Here is a 26,099-nt window from a genome sequence, read left to right as displayed (position 1 = left end):
GATTGCTGTGAATGTATCTGGGGTTGAAAGCTAGTACTTGCTCTTCCTTCTGCAGACTTCTTGCCTATTTCCTTTTAAGTGTGTATGAGGAGTTTATAATTGGGTATTCCAGTGTGGTGAGGGAGTTTATAATGGATTGGAGGTGGAGAGGAGGTGTATAATTAGGCAAGGTCTTGTGAGAATTTGTCTTGGGATGCTATGATGAGAGAGGCTGCTGCAACATGGAAAGGTTCTTCCTGTGCAAGCGCCAGGTCATTACTGACCCCTAGAGGGATGCCGGTTTTGCTGGCGTTTTCATGGCAGACTATAGTGGGGTGATTTGCCATTGCCTTCCTCAGTCGGGACTACCTTTCCCCCAGCAAGCTGGGTACTCATTTTACTGACCTCGGAGCCGGCTACCCGAGAACCAGCTTCCACTGGGATCGAACTTAGGTCGTGGGGAGAGTTTCGGTTGCAATACTGCCGCCTACCACTCTGCACAGCAAGCTATTAAAACACATCCATTAGCCATTAAGATGTCATAGTCACCTTTCCTTCTATCAAGATTTCAAGCTTTTGACTTAAGAAACTCCTGAAACATGCATCTCAGCAGAACTTGATTCTGTGTAAAATTTAGGCAAGGTAGCTAAAGCTCCTGCCTGTGATGTTAGGTACAAGGTTAGTCCCTCTATATTTTTCTCCATGCATCCTGTCAGGATATATGATCATACTAAATGTACAGCTTGTAATATATGGAGTGTATACTTAAAGTCTGTAGTTGATCTGTTTTTACTCCTTTCTTGGCAAGTACTACTTTTGGAAAGTATCTAAAGCTGTTATAATAGAATCATGGACAAGAAGCAGCTTCTTCCTCTCTTCACTAGATAAAAGGAGAAGCCTTCCAAGCACTTCATTAGTTCCTTATGTCCCTTCAGGAAGGAGGGATTGAAGGAACTTCACAATTCTCTAGCAGGATTACAGTATCATGTTCCCATTCTCCAGAAGCTCCACAGTTAATTCAAAGTATTTGGAAACAATTGCTATTAATATGAGATGGTTCCATGCCTCCCGATTGACTCACCAGTGTCTACAGGGGGTGCATATTAACCTATATTTTTACCTAACCATTGCATTTGCCACAAGATCAAACTAGAAAGTAAAGAGGTTCATTTCTTGATACCAAGAACTGGAGGCAGAGGCCATGGGTGCTCTGCATTCATGGTGGCTACATGGCCTCCACTATGTGTTCCCTCCCCTTCCTATATTGGCATGGTCGCTGTGTTATTTTTGTATGATTGGGGCAGAGGTGACAGTGATAGTTCCACATTGGCACAGGAGGCTCTGGTTTTCAGACTTGATAGACTTCAGTATGAGCCCATCCTGAAAACTTCCAGTCCAGCTGGATTTGATATCTCAGGGCCTGATTCTTCACCTGGATCCAGCCTGGATCCAACTCTGCATCTGGAGGTTAAGAGGGGGAAACCCTTAGAGCAAAGGATGTCAGAAGAAGTGGTGAATGTGATTCTCGTACCCTGCAGAGCTTCCACAGCAAGTATGTTTGTTATGACGTGGAAAGTATTCCAAAGATGGTGCAAATGTCAGCAAACGCTTTCAGAGCAGGTTAGGATTCCTGATATGCCCAATTTTTCTTTGAGCCAACTTGACTAAGGGACTTGCACCAACAACTCTGAGGAGGCAGATGGTAGCCATAGATAGTGTCCCTAAGACACATGGGAAGATGTCTATTTCCAGTCATCCCCAAGTCAAACGTTTCCTCTGGAGTGCAGCCCTTCTCTGTCTACCTGTGATCCATAGGATTCCATCATGGGATCTTCCATTGGTGCCAGAAGCTATCATGGACTTGCTGTTCAAGCCCTCTCCTTCCATTCCTATTTAGGAGCTCACCTGGAAGGTCATCTTCCTTGTGGCACTGACTTCTGCCACAGGGTTACAAGAACTAGGAGCTCTGTCAGTTTGAAAAGAACTCTGCTCTTTTCTACCAAATTGGCTAGTGTTGAAACCAGACTCATGGTACATTGCTAAGGTTATCTCTACATTACACCAAGTTCAGGAATGGGGTTGCCTGATTTTTTTGTCCATGACCATCCATTCTAGAGTGGCAACACAAGCTTGATGTGCATAGAACACTCAATATATACATTAGGCACACACAGGACACTAGGCATTCCGAAGCTCATATTCTCTCTCTTATAAGAAGGAAGATCAGAGATGGAAAGCCATCATTAGCTGATAGGTTTGTGAATGCATCACATTGGCATTCTCAGCACAGTCAAATTCTACCCAAAGGTATAATTGCGCCTCCGGTCAGGAGTGTCACAATTTCAGCACCACTACGGACCCACATGCCATGAGAAATTTGAATGGCAGCAGCATGGGTGTCATCTTCCATGTTCATCTACCACTGCAGAATAGACAAGTTTGCTTCTGTGGAAGTATTTTTTAGACGTAGAGTCCTACAACAAGTATTGAAATGTATGCAGTCCGGCCCACCCATAAAGGAACACTGCTTTGGGACATCCCTTTCCTGCCTGCATAGAAAGTTGGACTTAGCATGAAGTGGTGTTCTGGTCAGCGGGGGATGGAGCAGGTAGTCCTACCCATATTGTGGTTCTGCATACAGCATTGTATATAATTTTGGTCTAGGAATGAGTGTTTTTTCACATTCTTGCAGTAGCCCTCTTCAATCCCTGGCATCTCCACATAGGGCTGGAAAAATTCATGCCTGAAAGCCTGGACAGCCACTGCCAGTCAGTGTCGATCATACTGGGCTAGATAGACTAATGTTCCTACGTACAGCTAGCTAGAGGACTCTGCTGGAAACCCCTCTGATGTTTATCTTTTTTATAGTTGGTCAGTTAATTCAGTCAAAAGATCTCTTTTCCAAGTTCTTTCTGTGAGCTGAAACAAGACTGGTGACTGAGAGTGGTACCTCCCCTTTTAGGTGAATACAAGTCTAATATGATTGGCCTTGCCTTCCATGGAAATGGGAGTTAACTCTTTCCTGCCTGTTCCATCCCTTACTGGGCAGAACACCACTTCACGGTAACTCCCAGTTTTCTGATCTAGATCCATCCCAATGTGTTCGTTGGCTTTGGTGGGGTGGGGGAATGGTCAGGTATGAGTAATGCAGGCCGGAAGACAGCAGAATACAGGAACTGAGATGAGGAAAGCCAGGATGCCAAGGGGCTCTTAAGGGAGAATGAAATGATTGTATTGGGTAACTTCGAGATTCTAGAGCTGGGAATAAGACAGGAAGTCTATTGAATGGAAATGCTGGAAAGAGTGGATTTGGATGAAAGTAAAGGGTGTAGGTTTAGTGGGAGGCAGGATAGATTTCTCCATCTGTAGCTTACCCTTTGAAGGGAGAACTGAAATTGTTTAGGATGTATCAGGCTATTCAGTTGAGCAGGCAGGAAGTGGACCCATTAAAATGCTTTTTTTAAAGTACAATAAATTAAGTGGGCAGTGGTTGGTAGGAAAGTTGTGGCTGTGCATGCAGGAGATGTTTGCAGTGGGTGTCTGAGATAATATTAAGCCAGTGCTAGATACTTTGGGTCCCAGATGTGACAGGTGGAAGAAGTTGCTGTTTTCTTTCTTTGTATATGCTGCCGATATATTCCTTATGTGGAAATGGACAGTTTCCTGGCTACTTTTCTGAATATCTTACTAAGTATATGCAAAACTGGTCTGTAAACTCTTCAGTAGAAATACTTCATTTCTGGAATAAAGAAATATAACTTTTGAGTCTAATTTTATTGAAGACTTGTAAGAAACTACAAGCTTTTCTTGTTGAAGCATACTTGACAAAGTGATACTTCAACTTGCCCTTCAGGCCAGCTCCATACTGGTTATACTTGTTTTTTAGTTTCATTCTGCTTTGTTAACTGAAGGACATTAGAAATGACTTTAACATCCCAAATTATAGTTTGATATTTGTGATTATATTTTTATATTAATTTCCAGCACCAATATACTTTAGTGAATGGATCCCTTGGTTTAAAGTTTTATGATACCCTATAGTGGAACAAAGAGCATTTAGCAAAACAAGTTTAGGTGGAGGAGCTAGATATCTAGTTCAATGTCTCTATTAATCACAGAGGCAACTTTCCCAAACCTTACCGTACGGCTCAGGTGAGATGAAGATTACTCTGGGGTAACACTTATGTTCAGCTTTTCATTTACTGTACAGGAAATTCCAGGGTAAAGTTCTGTTCATTAAATGGGAGCAAGGTGGTGCTTGGGGAAAACCCCAGGGATAAGAATGTTGTCAAACAGCTCTTGCTCGGGACATCTTTATGTTAATCTTTATCTCGGCCAACTGGAATTATGGAGCAAATAATGGGATGGTTCCATAGACTTTGGAATTACTTCCTCCAAGGAGTTCAGGTGGCATACATGGTGTCTCCTTGCTCCACATTTATTTTCACAATAACCGTATGAGGATGTTGGGGAAAGAGAAAGTCCTGGCCCATGGTCACCCAGTGAGCTTCGTAGCTGAACAGAGATCTGAACCTCAAAGTGCAACACAGAGAAACTTGTCCTATGTAATTTTTGTGTAGCCTTGCAAAGCAAACTTGTTTTGCTGCACTCATTAATCCTTACTTTTACTTGGATGTTCAGGGTCTGGCTAAGTTCAGCTTTGAGTGCTTGAAGTTATGTTTAAACATATTTGTTTCATTGCCTAGCTAGGGAGAACTTTTTTTTTGGGCTGGTGCTGATGTAAAGTTGGCCTGTCCTATAATCATTGTTAAGAGATCAGCATGCTGTATGATCGCCTGCTCCCACTCCTTCTGAGTACAGATTCATTCTACCCTTTCCCTTAAGGTTTTAATAATTAAAAGTAATGATGTCACTATGGATAACTGCTAACCAGGGTTACTGGATTTAAAACCAGCTTCAAAAGACAGTTTCAAATCCTAGCTAAGATGAGGGCCTCGTTGGCATTCACAATAGTTAATGGCGGGTGACAGGAAATGTTTGGTCACTTTTGCATTTCATATCCTTTTTCTTGTTTCTAGTTGGCAAAGGACTGGGTAACTACTTACTGTGGTAAAATTAGTTTTGTGTATAGTAGCCTGTCATCTTTAAAACAAAAACGAAGTGTAGTAACTTTAGGGAATTGCATTTTCTCAGGAATAGGTACTGTTAAGGTTAATCTGTCACTTATTTTCCCACAATACGCAGCTCACTGGTATGCAAAGTTCAGTGTTGACAGCATCTATATTTGGCTGGTTTCCTGTTGGCTCATATCTTGACAATTGTCAAAGGATTTTTTTGTGCAAAGTGCAAAAATATGTTTCTAAAACCAGCTAATTCCTTTCTCTAAAGTAAGGAGAAACTGATGATGCAGGCAGATACTGACTCCAGCATATGTTGAGCATAACACACAAGATATAAATCCAGCGTTCTGACAGTGTATCTCATATCTACAGGTGCAAATCTATCCAAATGATACTGAACAATTTCTTGCTCTAAAAATGTCCAAAGTGGTAAAAACAATCCTATCAATGTGTGAACCAGTATGTACTAGCTTTGGTTAATCATGCTGAGTCAAGAGTAACTTGCATTTGATCTTAATATGCAGAGTTGTATCGTGGATTTTGTGTTGGAATGCTTCCTTGCACACAAACCACATGGGCATATATGGAAAATAAGCATGTCTGGGAGGAAAGATTTAGCTTTCTGGACTGTATCATTGCATAGGTATTTTTAAAGCGGGGGGGGGGGGGCTTCCATTCGCAGTCTGAAAAGTATATCCCAGAGGACATGTTCAATTGGCTTTTCTGCCCACTGGTTAAAATACATGGGAATAACTTTGTTTTCAGTAAGGGGAACTTGGAATGCAGGTGCATATAACTTAGTTATCCTTTGTTTTATTTATTAAATGTATTTTCTGCCAAAAGATCAAAGATTCTAATGTTCTAATAGTATAAACATCCTAAGTTCTTGTCCTTTGAGCTTTGTCTTTGCTATTCAACAACTCCTGAATAGTAGAATGAATAATGCTTAAGTGCAAAGTTGAAATGTGAATATATACAAACATACTTCTGGAAAGTGCACACTCGCTCTTTATGCAGTTACAAATTTCAACTGCAAATTTCAACAGGTCAACACTGAGTCACTTTAGTTATAGCAGTCTGCAGCTTGTTTTCTATGAAACTTTATTACCAACCCAGCTTTTAGTTCAGAGTTCAACACAATATTAAAGATTCAGTTGTGCTTCCAAATGATTTGTTTAATTTTCAAGCTAGTTTCTATTAGTGGTGTCCAAAATATTCATCGTTCTCAAGCTTGGGTGGTTGATGCTTTACTCAAATTCTTGCCTCTACTCTTGTGTGTGAATGAGTGAGTGTGTGTATGCGTGCTTTAACACAAGATGCATGTGAATTGGCCCTAGTAAGCTTTTTAAGCTGTTCTTGAATGGCACAGTTGTTACTAGTAAGATTACACTGGCTGACTCTATAGATGTTTGCTTCCAGAGCTTAGTTGGGCTGATTTTTTCCCTAGCCAAAACGTATCTGGGAATGGGCAGTTGCTGTCTCCAGTATCTGTCATGACTTTACACTTGGGCATATAAGGGTTCTGGATACTCGCAAACCAGGTTATTTGACCATGGATGCTTCTCCTGCTTTATGTAGTTAGTATGCCAATCTGCTACTTGTTGTAGTTACACAAATGTCATGGTCTAAGTGGCTGGTAGGGCTTCGGATTTGTTGAGTTTTGAATATTGCAGAAGAAAAACAAGAACCATTAAACAAAAGGAGATATTCAGGGAAACAATTTCAGATATACCAAACAGAAAACAGCATTAACTACAGTGATTTATGCTTTGATAACTTCCTGATCAGATTGCTGTAATACATTGTTTGTGGGGTTGCCCTTAGTGCAGAATGTGGCAGCCAGGACTGTAACCAGTACAGTCTGGTGGAGTCATATTGCACCCATTTTGAAGTTATTCACTTTGACGCCCAATTCAAGGTGCTGTTTTTTACCTTTTTAAAGCCCTAAACAGCTTGGGACCCAAATATCTGCAGAAGTGCCTCTCACATGCTTTAAGATAACTTGGGAGGCTCTTCTCCAAGCAACTTTGGTACATTATGTGAGAACAAGGGACAAAGTCTTCTATATTGTGGTGGCCTGATAGTGAAACACCCTCCCAATGGAAGTGTGTCTAGTGTCAACATTATATTCTTTAGGATGCCAGTTCATAACATATTTGCCCAAGCATTTTAAATTTGTTTGTTACTCTGGTTAAGAGGGCTGTCTTACATATTTCCTTCCTTTTGTTGTTGTTGCTGTGGCTGATGTGTTTTTTTATTGTATATTAGATTAGGATTCTTTATTACATTTTGTATGCTCCCCTGGTATTGTGAGATAAAATATTTTAAATAAAATAAACTACTACTCTAATAGCTTCTAGATGTCGGGTAGTAAATGGGAGTCATGATTCATGTTTAAAGATCTTAGCATCTTAGTTCTTATAGGCTTTGCCCTACCCTATCTTTTTATCTTGTCCAGGATTGGCAATTCCTAGAAAGAGCAAATTAGATTTTTCGGAGGAGTAGAAAAATACTGAGTACTGCAGTGTATCCAACAGGTCTGGTAATTTTGCAGTGACTTGGCCAGTATACAGTAGCAAACCCCCACTTGAGTGTAAAGGCTAAAGGCTGCTATTAATGTTGGTTTACCTTAGTTTCTGAAAACGAAACAATGAAGACTGCTTTCATCTTTAATGAAAACAAGGAAGTCCTTGTCTCAGAAACTGAGATTTAATTTCTGTTTCAGGTAAGATGCTAGAAAAATATCACAGCATAATGGATTCCTACTAGCAATAAGAATTCAAGAGGCTGCTAGATCAGATCAAAGGCCTATCCAATCCAGCATCCTATTTCCCACAGTAGCTAGCCAGATACTTCTGAGAAGCCCACGTAAAACACTGTCAGTAGTTCTCCCCTTCCTGTTATTTACCATCCTGTGAAAGCAACTCTCTTTCTCTCTCTCTAGTTTTAAACATTTTATTATATATTTTGGAATGCTCAAAAGAACAGGAAGTAGCTTACACATAACTATAGTTCTCATTTTTCTGTTACAGATTTTCACAGTAAATAACTACAACAGAACAACTGAAGCACAGCAGTACAAGTTTACTTAGATTACCAGTGTGAGAATGAAACAAATGATTACATTTTTAAAATTTGTGCATAAATGGCAGGTGGTGTACACGTGTTTTCTGATACGTTTGTGAAAGAAATAAAAGTGTGCCAAATCATGTAAAATGCATCTGGGCTTGTTTGTTCTTTTAGAAGCCTACAATGGTATGTTAGCTTCTCAGCAATGGCTATGTACCAAACCTTTTCCTAAGCAAATAATATTGAAGCAGAATGTTAACTGAACTAACTTGAAATCCTCTAGTTTTTAACACTAAATAGAATCAGATTAGCATTGCAGGATTCACAGTTACATACCGCATTACTTTTTGAAGGAAACAATTGAGCATTCAGCTATCTTAAGTATTACTGGAGTTACTGTGTCCTTGATGTTAGACATACTTGCTAGGAATTAAAGATTGCTGAACAACTGTTGTTGTTGTATTTCCTAATGTTTGAGGAAACATGGAGATTCTGCCCAAGTACCCTTTCAGTACAAGTCCATGAGAAATATTATGAAACTACAATCCAGATAAATTGACATCAGTAGACAGCGTTTTGCCCTTGACTTCAGTATCAAAATGGGTTGTATTTATGCCCTTATTGACACATTTCTGTATTACTTTGCTATGTTGGTATTTCCTAATGTGTAAACATGTTACTATTAAAGTATTTAGAAGTTAGGATGAGTTGACATGTACATTGAAGAGATAACCCATGGTAGGGGGCATGTTCTTAAACTTCTCTGTGTTAACAGTTTATAGCTCAAGCTGTAACTTGATTATTCTTCACTTTATCATTACTCCAAAACTCTCATGCAACTCTTCATTTGAGTAGTAGCTCCTAAATTCTCTCAAACTATGTAGGCTTTGTTCAGGCTAACCTTGTATTTAGCTGTGTATATACTCCGATTTTACCCACTTGTCTCAAGTTTTGTCCTAATCGGACATACAGTGTTGTTCTTACTGCTTTGTGTCCTAAGGGGAGTGTCTAAATCTGGACAAAAGTTTAAATTTTTAACACTTCTAAAATGATCTTCAAGTTACACAACAAAAACGAGCACCGACTGTGGTATTCCTCTCATCTGAAAAGGCTTGTAGATCAGGATCCTGTAGCACTTAACATTAAAATGGGAGGAAGAAGCTGGGAATAGTGGCCCATGATGTAATTATGAGGGAAGGAACTGTCAGGGCTGATCGGGGGTTTTCCTCCTTCTGGAGTGGTGGAGAAAGCTCAGGAAGGTATTTGAAGAAGTGAAGGGCTGACCTTTGAGTAATGAGTGAAATGTCTTGGTTTACAGGGGAGGAGATTACCTGGTACAGCAACTGCCTTGATATTAAAGCAACGAACGGTTACATGCTGTATAATTACAGCATTATAATAATATAGTCATCTGTTCCTGCTTGAACCAGGGAGTAACACACCTTGTTACTTATGAATAGCATTGTATTTGAGCCCGAGAAGTATAGTGTTTCTCTAGATGGCTAGTGCGGTCTTGCTGAGTGGCTTGTGTCACTATGTGGTTGGAAGAACAACATAAAAACCTGTATAGTTGAGTTCTACAGTACAACAGACTGAGGCAGCTACTCAAACATTATCTTCCAACTCACCTTATTAAGTGCTGGGTGGCGGGGGGATGTTCACGACAATGGAATGAGAAGTGCATTGGAGCATTATCCAGATTTTCATGAAATCAGCTTTTGTCCGTCAGCGGCACACAAAGCAAGAAAACCCTAGTGTGCACTGCCTAAACTCCCACTTTTCTTGCTTCATGTGCCCCTGATGGGCCAAAGCCGATTTCAACATGAAAAATGTCATCAACACCATAGGTGCTACTCAGTGAATAAGAGAGTTGTCCCCCCACCCCCAATCCATGCTCCCCTGCTCAGGGAAGTTTACTGGAAGTGCTGAATTAAGCCCCTGTAGTTTACCCCATACCTCTCCCCTCTCATCCAGCATTGGGGTGAATCCCTGTCCTGTAACTAGAGAAAAAGCAAACCTTGCAGAGTGATCCCTATGAAGGCTTACTTGAAAGTAAGCCCCACTGAACTCAGTGGGACTTACTCTGCTGCTTGAGACTGCAGGGGAGTGAGATTTACTTTTTACCAGGGAGCAAAACTAATTTCTGAGTAAATATGCACACAAAGGGGCTGGTGTCTTCACAGAGACTCTCATCCAGCCTTGAGATATGTGAAATATTAAAGATTAAAACGTGCACTTTTATGAATGGCGTAAACAGCCTGCAGTGTATGAATGAGTGAAGCTGCTATCCTCACACATTGGAATTGGAAGACTGTGCCTTTAAGAACAAAGAAAACTGCATTCTGTGAATAAGCTGCTATCCTGACCCATCAAAATAGTGAAACTGCGCCTTTAAGGGAGAAAACAGCAGTGCAGCTCTCATTTTCTCAATGGGAAAAAGACCCTACAGATTCTCAAGGGAGAGGTGCCTTTTTAAAAAAAAAGGAGATGGAGCCAGCATGTATTTTGGGTTGTTGTTGTAGCTTTGCGGTGGGTGGGTCGGTGGGTGGGTGGGTGAAGAACAGCTGTGGTCATTGGTGTGGTGAGGAAGACAGGAAGAAGCAGGGCAGCAGCCAGTGAGGGTAGAAGAGTCTGGAGTAGGTGGTTCTCCGCAGGCACCCCGAGGGGATACCAGAGTTCATTCAAAGGAGGTGGATATAGGCTGGGAGTTACTTAACGCTTGACCACCAGTTCTAGAAAAACAAATCCCGCTTCCTATATCAAAGGAAGCACCTGTGTGTGTGCGTGTTTCTCTCCCCCGTGTCTCTTTCTCTCTTTTTCCTCTTTTCCTAACCAGAAAGTAGGAGGGTTTGTGGCAATTAGCAAGCCCAGAAGCTTTTATGAATAAGAAAGGCAGGGTAGATACTACTGGCAACAGTAGTATCAGTGGGGAAAAAGAGTGGATGGGGAAGGGGCGGCTGCACCCCTTGACCACCTCACTGCTAGGTCACAGCCACGTCACAGAGGCAAGCCCAAGATTTAATGCAGCGGGACGGGGCATACTGCAGGGGAACCTCCTGGGAGCTTCTTTAAGTGAAAAGAACAAAAAACAAACACGGAGTAAAATGACTTTCAGAAAATGCGGCTTTTCAAGAGTGATGCAGCTGGTTGGCTGTGGATTGGCCACGATGTCATGTGTCCCTAATGACTTTAAGCCACAGCAGCGTAGGAGAAAACTCCCCATGTAGATGGGGCCCCTGGAATAATTTAGATGGAAATTAGAACTCTTTTTAAAAAATTATGCGAGTTCCACTACTAAAAGAGCAAGTTCTCTCTAAATCAGGAATGTCAAACATAAAGCCTGGAGATTTATTGGTTTGAGGTGTTAGATTTTTCAAGGGCAAGCAGTGGCATGTTGGGAGCTCTGGGATAATTGGATGTGGGGAGATGAAGGGAGTTTGGGAGGCAATATGCAGAAGGATAATATACGTTGCCTTTTATACAGAGTCAGACCTATGGTCTGTCTAGGCCAGTACCATCTCTTCTGACTGGCAGGAGTTCTCTAAGGTCTTGAATAGAGATTTTTCCCAGCATTGCTTTCCTATCTTTCAACTGGAGATTCCAGAGATTGAACTTGGGACATTGGGTATGCAAGACACATGCTGTACTACTGACCAAGTGGATTCAGTGGCAAGGGGCATTTTTAGAAATTAATCCTTAGTTTTATCACTTCCTTCCACCATCAAAACTGGTACTCTGTTAGTGACTTATGGGTATGATGCCTAGATATCTGCTGCTGGTGGTTCTTGATCTAAATGAGCTAATTCTGCGCCCTAAAGAAATCAAGGGCACAGCATCCTTGTTGACAAATACTGCATGATGTGCTCTATCAGAGGAATGAGCAATTTCTCCCAGGTAACTAAGAGTCTGTTAATTTGTCCCCTCTCCAACCCCCACTGTGTTTAAAAGTGGTGATCAGCATCTACTAGATTCTAGTTTAGCTTGTGAGCTTTCTTTCATCCTTCTCAAAACAACTTATTTGCTAAATTAGGGGCTCTTTTCACTTCAGTAGCTGTCAACAGGTGTTCATGGTTTTCCTGTAACAGAAACTTGTACTATTCTTCCATGTGTGTAAAGCAGCTTTGCAGATAAAGCCATAAGATGTTTATTAGACTGTCTACTCACCTATCTGTGATCTCGAGTTACTGTATAACTTTGACAATTGTATTTTCTTATCGGTATACCACTGCTAAAGTGATTTCCTTTTAAAGCAGGCTCTTACTACTTGGAATACAGAGCTCTTTACCTTACCTCTTGACTAATACAATGCCCTCCTTTCTTCTAGGAGGTATATGTAAGGGAACCCATAGAAAAGGAAGTAGATCCTCATTTGTTGTCAGGTAATGTTAAACAAATAATACTGTAAAATCATTTTAATGTATGTTACTGCAATTGCTGTATTTTGTGCAACACACACCTTAAACTAGGTGACCTGAGCTCTAAAATAAAGAGCAAGTGTCAGTGTTTGTCTAACTGCATTTTTACCCTTTGCAGGATGCTTGTTCGATTTCTATAACATGAAAAACCCTCCAAGATTTGGGAGGTAGACAGCCTTGCTGTTGAAGGGACAGTAATTTTCATTCAAATACCCCAGCCCCTTAAAAGTGGGGGTAGAAAGACTGGCTAAATATATTTTCTAATACTGGGAAAGAGGAGCTTTGAGCCTTTAATGAATGATGGTGGGGATAGGAGTTAAAGCTTTGTGGCTAAGGCATCTTCTGTGCTAGTAAATTGCTACTAGCCAAGAACAGTCTAGTTGTTGGGAGGGAGGGTGCCAGCCTAGAGGAACCCTCACATGGTTGGAGTGATTCCTGTAGGAATTGGTTACAGAACCTGGGCACCAGCATTATTTGCTTAGGAGACCCTGGGATGCAATCTCGGGTGGCTGGGATTAAGGCTTGTCCATCTAACAACTTCTGTACCTCTTTTATTCCTTCGTACCTGTCTCTTCCAAAATACTGGGTAGATCTATCAAATATTAAAATTAGGGTAACTTTTACTCAGGCAAGATTAAATGTTCTTCCTTTGGCAAATTGGGTGGGTTGGCATAAAGGGGTCCCTAAGAAGGAGTATGTGGTTGCAATTCTGTATCAGTCGAAGATATTATTCATGTACTTATAGAATGCTCTATCTATAATGATCTTAGAACCAAATATATTCATCCATTGTTAAGTTGTTGAAGGGAAGGTAATCTCTTGTAAAGGTTTGCTTTCTATGCTGACAAATATGTATCTTTCAGAATATCTAAATTTCTTAATGTTCTACAGATGCGTGCTACAAAGTTTAAAGGCTGTCTGGAAAATTATTCAATTGTTGATGATCTGTTCGTAGAGTTTTAAATTGTATAATCTTTCCCCCCCTGTAACTGTGTATATTGGCAATTTGCTAAGATATAATGAATGCTTTGTTTAGGAGAAATTCACACAGGGTGGGGATGAGAGTTCTTTTACCTTTAATGGGTATGTAGAAGGAAGATTTTTAGCTAGTGTAGTTTCTGCATTATGAACAGAACCTGCCAAAAAAACATCTCTATGCTAAACTCAGCTATACATAGAGCAAGCTAGGCTTCAAGCAATCATCGAAGCTTCAGGTATTGGCATCCTTGCTGCTGCTGGTGGATTGATATTTAATACTCACATTTTCCAGCCATATAATATAGTTCTAATCAAGATGACGTGTGCAGAGCCTCTTTAGAATGGGCTTTTTTTGCCTGCTTTCCAGCCAAGGTTACAATTATGTAATGGGTTTAGTTTTGAAAGTGGATTTTAAAGGGCACTAGGAATTCAGTTTAGAGCAATAATACTAGCAGCAGGTGGCTAATTTGAATACCTTGTGTGTGTGTGTGTATGTATATAGTTCTTTATATCCTGCATTTAAGGTGAAGTGTAATTTGAGAAGCTTTGAATGTAAGAACTGGAATACTTTATTACACTATGCTAAGAAGCATGTTAATTTCCATCAGGTGAACTGCTGCTTTGTGAAGCAAACATGGTTTTGAAGTATATAAAAGACGATGGATCAAATCGTGGCACTTATGGGAAACTAATTTGCACAAACTTCAAGATTTCATTCCTTGGCGAAGAATCAGCTTTGGAGGATGTAAGAAATGAAAGTTAACCTTTGTCCATCTTTGTGAGCAAATCCTAGGGTACTTCGTCTTCTACCCATCTCTAATAGAGGATTATATCTGTGGACTGGAAATCTTGTGCAGGGCTATTAGGATGATCAACTACTGCTCTCTTATAATGTCAGATGAAACTAGTAAAGATAATGTGTCAAAACAAACTTTTTGTTTGTCCTGTACCTACCAGGGTGGTTTCCAGTAGATAGTTTAGAATTTGGCCAAGGAAATGGAGTTCTACTCTCTGTTAAGTCATGCTGACCGTAGGTGGTCATCTGAAAGTGACACACTATTAGATTACCAAACTGAGGTCAGCAAAAATAAAACTAACAAAAGATTTACAAGGGGAACATGCTAAGTGAATAGGATTAGAAAAATCCACACTCTTAGGAATTTGAAATTGTTTCTTATATTCTGTGGGAAATGTTCCAGAGTAAGTGAATAACACTATTACAAATTTGCTGTGTTAATACAGTGAGAACATGAAATTGATTAAGGCTGCAATCCTATGCACACATACCCAGAAGTAACCCATTGAACACAAGTAGGATTTCTGAGTAAACATGTATAAAGTTTTTATTTTTAAGGTTTTATACTGCTTTTCATCAAAATTCTGCAGCAGCATGCAACTAAAGACAACATTGTCAAGATAATAAAACAATGTCAATTAATTAAATAATAAACAGCAAGTCAAAAGAGTAGTGTAACTGCAATATGGAAAGGCATAGTTTCCAAAGCTCTTTCATAAATACACTATAGAAGGCTGTGTGGATCTCTCTTTATAACAACCACAATGCTCTAGAACCTCTTCCAAGAAGGCTCTGTTCTGAGTGAAGACCAGTGTAGCTAATACAAAGTGCCACTCAGAGCAGGACATCTTTAGACAGTTGGGGACACAAGTCAAGATGGGACTTTAAATTGAGCCTAGAAATTGGCAACTAGTACAGAGGTTTCAAATTTGGTAATATATGAGAATGTTTGTTTATTTATAACATTTGAGTACTGTTCCACATCTAAATTTATTCTGGAGCGTTGAACAACAAGAGATAAAATAATCAAAGGATACAAAGAATGAAACATGATACTACATTCTTTAAAAAACAGTGTGCCAATAAAACAGAGGCTTGTTAACCAAGGAAGGCTTCCTGGAAAAGAGCTGTTTTCAAGAGGCACTAAAAACAACCCAATATTGGCGCTTGCCTGACCTCCAGAGGTAAGGAGTTCCATAGGAAGGGAGCCACCACACTGAAGGCAGTTCTCTGGGTGGACTCCAATTGAGCCATAGGTCCATGTGGAACCACCAAGAGCATGCCTGCTGATGACCTCAGTTATCAGGCAGGCTAGTAAGCGAGAAGGTGCTCTCTCGGGTATCCTGGTTCCAAATTGTTTGGGGCTTTGTACACTCATACCAAAACTTTAAACCTGGCCCAGTAGTGAATAGGCAGCCAGTGCAGTTCCTTCTGCAAAGGAACTCCATGCTGAAAAGGGGCAGCTCTCAATAAGAGCTGAGCTGCTGTGTTCTGCAGTAACTCTAGCTTCTAGTGCATCCTTAAGGGCAGCCCCACATAGCATTGCAGTAATCCAGTCTTGGTACTAGTGCCTGTACCGCTATGGCCAAGCTGTTCCTGTACAGGAGAGGCTGTAGCTGGCAAACCAGCTGAAGCTGGTAAAGGGCACTCCAAGCCACCATAGCCACTTGGGCCTCCAGCAACAGCGATGGATCTAAGAGTGCCCCCAGACTATGGACCTGATCTTTCAGGGGGAATGCAATCCCATCCAGAACAGTCAGTGAGCCTATCTCTCAGACCTGCGAACCACTCACCCACAGGGCTTCTGTTTTGTCAGGATTCCGTTTCAGTTTATTGGCCCTCATCTAGCCCATTGCCATGGTTAAGCACTGATCCAGGACTTGCATAGCCTCACCTGATTCAGGTGTCACAGGGAGATAGAGCTGTGTGTTATCAGCATACAGATAGCATTTGGCTCAAAGTCCCCTAATGACTGTTGAACAACACTGGGGATAGGATGGTACCCCACAGAACTTCAAAGCTCAATTGCCAAGGGGCTGAGGAATGGTCACCCAATGTTACTGTCTGAAATCGGCCCCACAGGTAGAACCGGAACCACTGTAACATAGTGCCTTCTAATTGATCTAGGAGGGTACCATGGTTGGTCATATCAAAAGCCGATGAGAGATTGAGCAGAAGTAGCAGGGTTGTGCTCCCTCTATCCCTCTCTTGATAAAGGTCATCCATCAGGGCAGCCAAGGCTAATTCAGGCCTTTAACCAGGTCGAAACCCAGACTGAAATGGGTCTAGATAATCAGTATCCTCCAAGAGTCTCTGCAGTTGTTCGGCCATGACCCTCTCCAGTACCTTCCCTAAGAAAGAGGGTCCAAACCTGTTAATAGGCAGGCTGCTGCATTCTGTACTAGCTGAACTTTCTGAACAGTCCTTAAAGAGTCCAATATAAAAGCCAACAAAACATGAATGACAGTGGCCGGGTCTTTCCTTTTTGCAGATGGTATACCAGCTGAAGCCAATAAAAGGTGCTCTGGGCCACAGCTGCAATCTGGGAATCCATGAACAAAGCTGAGTCGAGCAGTACTCCTAGCTACAAACTTGTTCTTATAGGGAAGTGTGACCCCATACAGAATGGTCACATCCCTCAGTAACCAATTCACTGAGCCCCCCTGCTATTATGAGCTAAAGCCAGATATGATCACTTGTTTGTTCACCCTCATTGGTTCACCACTGATCATAGGCACAGGTTCAGGGGCCTCACCTGGGTATGAAAAGGGGAAATGGCACAGAATCCCATACACTCTGACAACCTCTCCTAGCAGCTGCATGCAGTTATCATACCATGGAAGATGACACTCAGTTCTGAGGAACCCTATGGGATAACTTCTGGAGATGAAACAGCCTTGCAGCACCAGCTTCTGGAATCTAACTTCCAGGAAAAAGGGCTGGTGCAAAATGGTGCCCCCAATCTCACAAGGGGGTCCAGAAGGGTACCATGGTAGTAGATAATGAAAACTGCTGAGAGGTTCAGGAGAATCAACAGGGTCACACACTCACTGTCTTTCTCCCAGAAAAGGTTGTGCACCAGGACAACCAAAGCAGTCTGTCGCAAAACTAGGGCTGAAATCACATTGAAATGGTCCTAGATAATGTGTTTCATCCAAGAGTGTCTTGAGCTGACTGCTTTGTGTGCTCATATTTGGATATTTTACAAAGCATTACTTTGGCCAATTTAGGGTGGAGTCCATAATAGAAGTTGTTCTAAAAATATAATGGAGCTTGCCATATATTGGAAGTTGTTTAATTCTAAAAACCCATTGGAGCTTGTCATATATTAGAGCTAAAAATAACACAAATTGAAATGTGTATTTAGTTGTGTTTTAAAACTAAGAAGTTTGAGAACATGGAAATTGTTCAGAATTCGAAATCTGTATTGATGTCAAAGCAACCTAAGTGACTAGTCCTGTGTTGATACAAAAATATAATCTCGCCATGCACATACAGTGGCATCACATTAAAATTAATTTGATTTGTAAGCATCAGTGGAAAATAATGGAGAGGATTCTGGCAGAGCTCTGGGGAAGATTAGAACCTTGAGAGTAGAAGCTAAAACTGTAGCTAAAATTCAGTCATGGTTGGTAATCCTAAACATTTTCAGTTACTACTTTATTCAGTTCTCAGAGCTCTAGTACTGCAAAACAGAGGAGTAAAACTTAGTTGAATATACATTTTCATTATAAAGTTCGTAAATGAAAGGTCTTGTTATGTTGTCAAGTGTCCTGTTAAACTCTAAGGCATTTTCTCTCCTTCAGGAACCACAATTCAAGAATACAGTCGTTGGGGAAAATGACATCACTCTTCAATGTGTAGACCAGCTTTATGGAGGTAGGCTGGCAAAGTTGTTGTGACTACTTGATGGCAACTAAACCATTGTTTCACTTGGTGGTCCTAAACTAAAGTTCCATTTCATGTAATTTGATGGGAGATCTGATTTTTAAATTTGGCAAAGGTAGCTATGTTGGAAGAAGCGCCATACTGTTTTCCATCTTTCACTGCTTGTAGTGACTCTTTTAGCATGAAATAAATCAAAGGACTTTCCATTTCCCCAGACTATTCAGTCTATCAAACTGCAGACTAGAACCCTGGAAAGTACTGTCTAGAGAAAAGCAAGAGGTGGAGAAATCCTCCAGATTATTCCAGGGGAAGATTGCTGTAGGCTCAAACCAGCATAGCGGACACCATTTGCATCCCTGTTCTTTGTAATAATAGGCTATTACTGCAAAGAACAGGGCCAGAGCCAGCCAGCAGCTCCACAGACTCGCCGCAGAGTGGAGCCGGCTAGGGCCGGCGAGGATTCCGGGGCCGGGGGGGAGGGACGGATCGCCTCCCCCTCAATGTGGACCCAAGGTAAGGGGGGGTTCCCACACCCCTACTGCAGCCCTGTCCCTAACAGGCCACGGACCGGTATCGGTCCGCGGCCGGGAGGTTGGGGACCCTTGGTCTAGATGGTTTCTCTGCCATAAATTGCTTCCTGTCTAGTTCCTTTTGGTTTCATGCTTCTATCTCTGACTCTGTTCAATAGTCTGCATTGAATTTTACCATAAACTTCCCTGAGAAGATTTTATAAAGGATGTATGCAAACACTTAAAAATGACATTCTACAAAAATGCAGATATATTAGTTGAAAGAGTGCTTTTTTTTCTTTGCTTTTTTTTTAGCATAGGTGGTCTTTCCTTCATACAAGAATTGTGGGACATAGATGAAAACAGCATACACAAGAACAAAATTGGAACTTATGTGGTGGGGCAAGGAAACATGTGGTGTTTCCTTGCAACTTATGTGGTGGGGCAAGGAAAGGGCAGTAAAAAAAACTACATCCTTGGTAAACCAGACCAAGAACTTACATACCATTCTACCAAGGGATTTGTGATCATTCTGATGAACTCTTAGCTTATTATGAAATATGTATTCCAACATCTTGAATTCGAATAAATCCTGAGCCTCTTTGGCGAGATAAGCCTCTCTGGTTTTTCCATTCCCTTTATCAAGATGATAGTTGGAGCTGAAGGGAAACATACTATGGACACTATAATTCTAACCTAAATTATTGGGAAATGGGTAGATTTCACTCTTCAGATTGGGGAAGTTATCTGTCTTACTGGTTGGCTGGATAACAGTGTCAGATGACTCGCTGCCTGAAGGAATGTTAAAAATTAACATATAGTTTTTCTTGTAGTTTATGATGAGAAAAAGAAATCTCTATATGGTCAACTGAGAAAATACCCAGAGACAATAATAATTTACTGCAAAGATCTCAGAGTGTTTCATTTCTGTTTGAGATACACCAAGGAGGAAGAAGTTAAAAGGGTAACTATAACCTCACCTAATTCCCCCTTTTAAAAAACACAAAAAGGTTGACTAATGTTCTCACCTCCCAGTAATAGGGAGAAACCCAAGGAAACACTTGCATGGGACAATTGATGGGGGTGGGGAAGATGTTTAACCCTTCTGTCTCAAGGCCATTTTTAATTCCCCAAGCCATGCTCAAACAGAAAGTAAACCTAGCTGAGGGAAAAACAGGCTGTGAGAAGCATTTGCAGGGGAAAATCTGAGCACAGGAGAGGTTTATCCTTCCCTCCCATCTACCAATAGCATGTTAAGTGCCCTCTGCTCCTGCATTCCTAGTGTCTCTGCAAAGCTGGAATTTGTGTTTGAGAACATTTCAAGTTCTGCCCATAAGGTAATGCAGGGTTGCTCCTGAGCAAATTTCTATTGGAAGAAGTAATCGAGCTAAACCTGACTTATGGAAACCACCTTTTCTACACCATTTTTAGGTATCTTAAGTCAAGTTTGCTGAAAGTAAACTTTGTACATCCACACTGAAACTTCTAGGCTCTGTAGTTTGTGGGGAAAGTTTTCACTCTCAAATGCAATATTGATCTTTGAAGAATATACTTGCTGAAGTTTTATATTAACTTGGTCATTTGTCATTATCACAGTGATAAGTGTGAAACAATTTTTGACTCCTTTGGAGACTGTTCATATAAGTACCTCAGTGAGGAAATGTTTGAAGTTAAGCCAACTTCAGACTGCACTTGTTGCCTGTACTTGCCTGTACTAGCTCCAGTCTTCAGCAGCACGTACAGTTGACAGTGGCTTGGGATTGCTTATAGAATTTGCTTAGCCATAGCTTTTGCTGTAGCTTTCAGTCCTTCCATCATTGGTTGTGTCCACCATACACCAACAAATGCTCTCCTGTGAGCGGACACATAGGCAGCCTGTTGTCTTGGCTTTTCTTTACAGAGCCCTGGCTTTGCCACCTCCAGCTCTTTCCTCTTTAGTTGTGCTGTGTTGATAGAGAGATTTGGAGAGGGGGCAGTCTCAACTCCCACTGCCTGTATTGGCTGCTGACAGACAAGAGTATAGGTAGCAGTGAGATTCATGTTTTTTCCTGAAACTGACAAATCTCCAGTTTAGGGAAAGTAGAGAGCATCCTGACTTCCTGGATTCTAATTATTAATTGGTTTCCCAAATCTTCATTTTTTAAATTCTCCCCTCATTGTGCATGCAAGTTCTCAAGTGACTGTTCTCTAACTTACTTTGTATCTACATAATGGTGAAACTTCCTTTGTGTGGTTTCTGAACTTCTGTACTCCTGTGGCTATACTTTAATCTTGTGTCTGAACTAATTTAACATCACAGCCCATACATTATTTGGATGTCAGGAATGTGTTGCAGACCGGCACCAATTCTCTCCTCAGTTTGCACTGGCCATAACTTGCCTCATGTGGATGTCCTTCCTGCAAAACCAGAAAGTAGGAGGAAGAGGACGGAGTGTAACTAGCATGCAGCACATTCTCGACCAAACTGTGACTTGGTGGTGCCTTATTTTTACATCAGTGAGTGCAGTAACTAGGATTTCTGAAGTCCTCTTAAATCTATTGCTAACATAGCTGTAAAATAGACTCTTACTAAAGGCAAATGGGTGGTTATTTTCATCCATTTTAAAATGTTGATTACATAGCTTTGTTCGGTGCTACTTCATATAGTTCTATATGTCGTACATTGATCAGAGTCTACTCTACAAGGAACTGTCCGTACTGATGTGGGAGGGCACACGGAGAGCATTAAGGTTTATTCTTATAATAGAGTGAAAAGTGATCTTGGTTTAGCAGAATGGGTGGCAGGCTTGTGAGATCTCATATGTTCAACTCTTCTGGCTAATACTTGTTCTGATTTATTAATGTGTTGATTTGTTGATCCTTTCGTAGATCGTGAGTGGCATAGTTCATCAAACACAGACTCCTAAGCTATTTAAACGCTTGTTTCTGTTCTCTTATGCAGCAGCTGTACCAAATGCTACAGGTAGGCATATGCAATGTATCCGTCTTCATAGTGATTTGGTTTTTAATAGAATAGTTATTGTCGGTTTCAGCAAGCTTGCTTTCAAATATGCTTGGTTTTTATAGACTTGTGTAAAAGGCTCTGAGCCCATATAGAAGACCAAACTTTCATAGGGTGAGTTCTTACCTTATTTAGCTTGGTCATCTGTATCATCCTGTCAAGTAGTAAGGAGGATTGTATTATGAATTGTGTGCAAGTGTGAGATAAAATGCATATCTGTATGGGATCAAAGAGACAAGCTTCAGTAGACATCTGCATAAGATTCTTCAGCACTTAGTTGGAGAGAAAAAAATATTTGATAAAAAGATACAATAGTAAGATAATGTAGTTTTACTGCATGTCTGAATAGCCTGGATTTTTGTTAGAAGTATGTTGAACTTGAGGGGAAATGGCAGCACTCATTCTTTATGCTTGGATCTCTTATCTGGCCTTGTTTAGCCTGAGAATAACTCTGGTGGAAACTGTACCAGTTTTGTTAGCTGCTAAGCTGATATAAGTGTAGTACTGGAGAGGTGTCGTTGCTTCTGCCACTTGATCAGAACCAAAGAAGATGTAGCTTTTCACTAAATTGAGGTCAGACTAACCAGCATAGCGGGATAAAGACTTTATTTATTTGATAAATTTATTCACCACCCAACTGGCAGATGCCCTTGGGGTGATGAAAGCTTTTGGGGGTAGAGAATTAATATCAACCAAAGTTCCAAATTATGTATTCAAACTCCGTAGATAAGAGCCAAAACATTATGTACCAGGTACATGGTAAGCAGCACTCCCTAAACTTTAGATTTTTCCCAAGGTGAAGTACAGAAACCAGGTGCAATATGAGCACAAGCTATGCCAAAACATTATTCTACTTACGTGATATTTAGGGCTGTACCAAGTCTCTGCCCACAAACTCTCAGGGCAAAAGAAGAGACTGGGTGATTGAAAACTCGCAGCTTGATTGATTCTTTCTATACACTATTGCAGCTCCTGCTTTCACCAATCTGAAGCTCTGGTGCCATTTTAAAAAAATCTTCCTGAGGTGATCCTAGCCAGAGTTGGCCTCATTATGCTGTCACAGAGCCAAAGCCAAGTAAGGGATGTGCTGCTTAGTCTAGCTGTAGACATCTTGGCCACTCCTGAAATTGTCAAAACAGATGCTTTGCGGAGTCGTCAAATGCTTCCACTTTCTGTTTCAGACTGGCCCTAGCAATATTTTATTCTTGCATTTTATTTTCCTTACTACTTGGTTTATATCCTTTTGGTCTGTAAACAGGGGGTTGAAGGAAAACAAGGTTAATCTCTTAGAATTTTAGGGACAGCTTCTTTTCCTTTCATAGAACAGTTCCCTACATGATTTTCATGCCCCTTTGATTGGTCGTTATTACAGTTACCAGTGTCCTATTATATATTGGGGCACAGCAGCTTCCTGATCTTCGTGCTTATGGCAAAATAAATGCCCTGCACTTCATAAGTGATGGCAAGTATACTCTTCCTTGAGGGGATTATTTGAGTGTAGGGAAAGTGTCAGATATGAAGCAGCCATAAAATGTAATTATGCCAGTCTCTTCCCAGACTCTTGGAAGACCAGTGTCTGATAAAGGCATATGTATTTCCATGTAATTTTTATGAGTAGACTGAATTGATGCATTATACTGATACAGTGAATCAACATTGTAGTTGGAGAAGTGATTTTGAGAAGTGTGTTGACCTTCTCTTACAAACTGAACTTGATGTACTTGTAGCTGTGCTGTCTTAAAATTTTGATGCTGCATTTTATACTTCCACTTCTATTTTGTGGAAATGTTTCAGAAAATGCTGATTACTCACCTGTTGCAGATAACTTCAGTGATCATGTGAAAGATCCATATTATGGATACTAGTTGAGATTAATGCTGTCGCATATCCAACACTTGGATAAAATCAAAACTTCATTTGTAAGCGTGTGTTGTTTCTCCAACTCCAAAAAATGTAAACAGGTTGTAAGCCATGGTAGTAATGCCTTTATAAACCATGTTACAAAGAAACACATGCCACCTGAATTTTTAACAGTTTACTTTTCAGAATGCTTCCTCTGTGAAATCCCAAAACTATTCCTCACTGTCCTGAGTTCAAAAAGCAGTTTGAGGATATGAGAACAATTCAAAGTGAAATGCTGTACATGCATAAGTAGTAGTTTCCCTTTAAACTTCACCAAAAATTTGGAAACATGTCCCTCCCTTTGGGCTGTGGACTGAGTGATGTCTTTATGGAAACATCTCAATGCTAATTTCTGCTTTCAAACAGCAAAACTTAAATCAGCTAACCATGTAAGTAAACATGCTACTTGGGTTTATAATACTAAAATAACCATCCCAAATATGTCATGGTCAGGTTTTTGGTCGAGACCTAAAACCCACTTGAAGAATTAAGAATGGTTAGAGCTAACGATTTTATTTTTTTAACAGAAATAAAGAATCAAACAGTGATGTTTGATTCTATTAAGGACTGGCGTCAAGAGTTGGAGCGCACCAAAGGAAACCTAAAATTCAAAGCAATGAGTCCCAATGAAGACTACAAAATCTCTAAAAAGTAAGAATGCACTCTTTATTTGTATAGTTTACATATTTACTGATACCCTATTGTCCAAATAACCCATACATGAAACTGGTTTCCATTTCTATGTCCTTTAAGGCTGTTATGAACAGATCCATTTCAATAGAAATCTTTGGGAAATGACAAGGTGGTCTCAGCTGGGAATTGGTCTCAGTTGGTGACGATAATTATTGGGCTGTTTCAAAAATACAGCTCTTCCGATGCTATTTTCCTTGTCTCAACACTTCATGCTTTCAGTATGCCCATTATATCAGCAACTTAGAGGGTGTGTTGCAGCAGCTGGACTTGCAGAATTAATATTGGTAGTGTAATACCGTTGATTAAATAATGAAAGGCTCAACCCTATGCATGTTTAGACAGAAAGAAGTTATACAACTCCCAGCCTTTCCTAGCCAGCTGACATGACTTAAGTGTAGAAATATAAACAAATGAATCTTACTGAAATACTGGTAAAGTTTTTTAAGGCTTTACAATGTGCTATGTGGCATGTCCTACTTCAGTGCAGAGGTGTAGAAGTAATTGGCCTTGTAGGCCCCTTCCAACCCTACTATTCTATGATAATTGCCCTCAGAACCAGGCCCCTTCCAGTTGATCAGGGCCCCATCTACATGAGCCTTTTACTCCGGGGCATTTGCAAGTTGAGGTCCCTCAGGATAGATGACGCACTCACCACGTCGCAGCCATCCGTGGTTTTCTCCTGGAAAATATGGATTTCCAAGGAGGCGTTTTGCTGCAATGTTTTTCATTTGCTGTGGGTTTCCTGCGTCTGTCCCTTCCCCAAACCAACTTTGCATTTTGTGGTGGGTGTGTTAAGGCGTGCATAGTGCTTGCTTCACTCTGTGACACCCCTTTACTCCCCCTGTCCCTTCGCAGCTGCGCAGTTACAGAGGTGCAGAGAGGTGTTTTCATTTATGTAATCACACTTTTGCACATTTTTGCAGCTTCGTATCTTCTCAATGCTTGTTTTGGACTCAGTGCCCAATGGCTGGGGGGTCTTGGGGGAGGAACAACTTCGCTCCAGTCACCATTTCAGAGTGACGGTAGGCAGGCACGTACCGCTCAACGCAAACCATCTTGAGAGTCAGGCTGGGGAACTGACAAACAGATGGCATGAAAATGAAGGAACACCGAACACCCACTTCTTACCTAAGGAGGGACGGAAAGACACAACAGAACCCATAAAATACAAAACAGACACTGCTGTGTTGCACCCCCATGCTCGTGCTGCGCATTAAAGTATAATGGCAAAAAAAGGGCACGACGGAGTCTGTTAGGGGAGTGCGCAGTAAATTGTGAGCATATACCACCAGAAGCTAATTCGAAGCTGCCATCCTGTGCAGTTGTGACGGGGTGGGGGGTGAAAGTGGTGCCATGTAGATGGGGCCCAGTATGCTTGTATTCTGTCTTCAGCTATGAGAATCACTGCTGAAAATGAAGAAATGTCTAGTAGCGCATATACACCAAGTGTTTTGGATATATGATTTTCAGCTGGCCTTTCTGGCTAAGCCAAAAGGTGTAATTGGCAGTTCCCTGCTGCCTCTCCCAAGCGGCAGTGGTCTGTTTCAAGCCCATGTTAGTATTCATAAATCTGTTCTGTCCTGTTTCTGCATCAATCTGCAGATTAAAAAAATAAAAATATTCATTTGTGTATGTACACATTTTATCCAAAAATATGCATTTTGGTATGCATTTTGGTACACTTTTAGCAGAGAATTGTTGCAAAATTCAGAGAAGTGTGAAAATGGAAAAATACCTGCATATTAGTTCGAGAAGTATAAATTGGGTTGGTTCGCTGCAGTGCAGACT

The 26,099-nt window shown here is 40.9% G+C and overlaps 1 protein-coding gene across 5 annotated transcripts in view; it reads left to right on the top strand.

Moving 5' to 3' along the window:
* MTMR12 (myotubularin related protein 12) overlaps positions 1–26,099 on the top strand; it is a 46,454-nt gene that overhangs the window by 5,602 nt on the left and 14,753 nt on the right. For 3 of the 5 annotated variants that reach the window (XM_084833011.1, XM_084833010.1, XM_084833012.1), the window contains exons 2-7: positions 12,454–12,508; positions 14,131–14,267; positions 18,125–18,197; positions 19,549–19,679; positions 21,584–21,677; positions 24,146–24,269. In XM_084833011.1, coding sequence (XP_084689137.1) covers positions 12,454–12,508; positions 14,131–14,267; positions 18,125–18,197; positions 19,549–19,679; positions 21,584–21,677; positions 24,146–24,269 — 614 coding nt within the window. Of the gene's footprint in view, positions 1–12,453; positions 12,509–14,130; positions 14,268–18,124; positions 18,198–18,581; positions 18,720–19,548; positions 19,680–21,583; positions 21,678–24,145; positions 24,270–26,099 lie in introns of all 5 variants that reach the window. The other 2 variants (XM_084833009.1, XM_084833008.1) reach the window with 1 other exon arrangement.

This window comes from Heloderma suspectum, chromosome 2 (genome assembly GCF_057233095.1).
Source record: "Heloderma suspectum isolate Gila_16-S chromosome 2, 16-S_ref, whole genome shotgun sequence".
Taxonomy (NCBI): domain Eukaryota; kingdom Metazoa; phylum Chordata; class Lepidosauria; order Squamata; family Helodermatidae; genus Heloderma; species Heloderma suspectum.
Note: the sequence above shows the minus strand (reverse complement) of the source record. Positions and strands in the feature narration are given on the sequence as shown.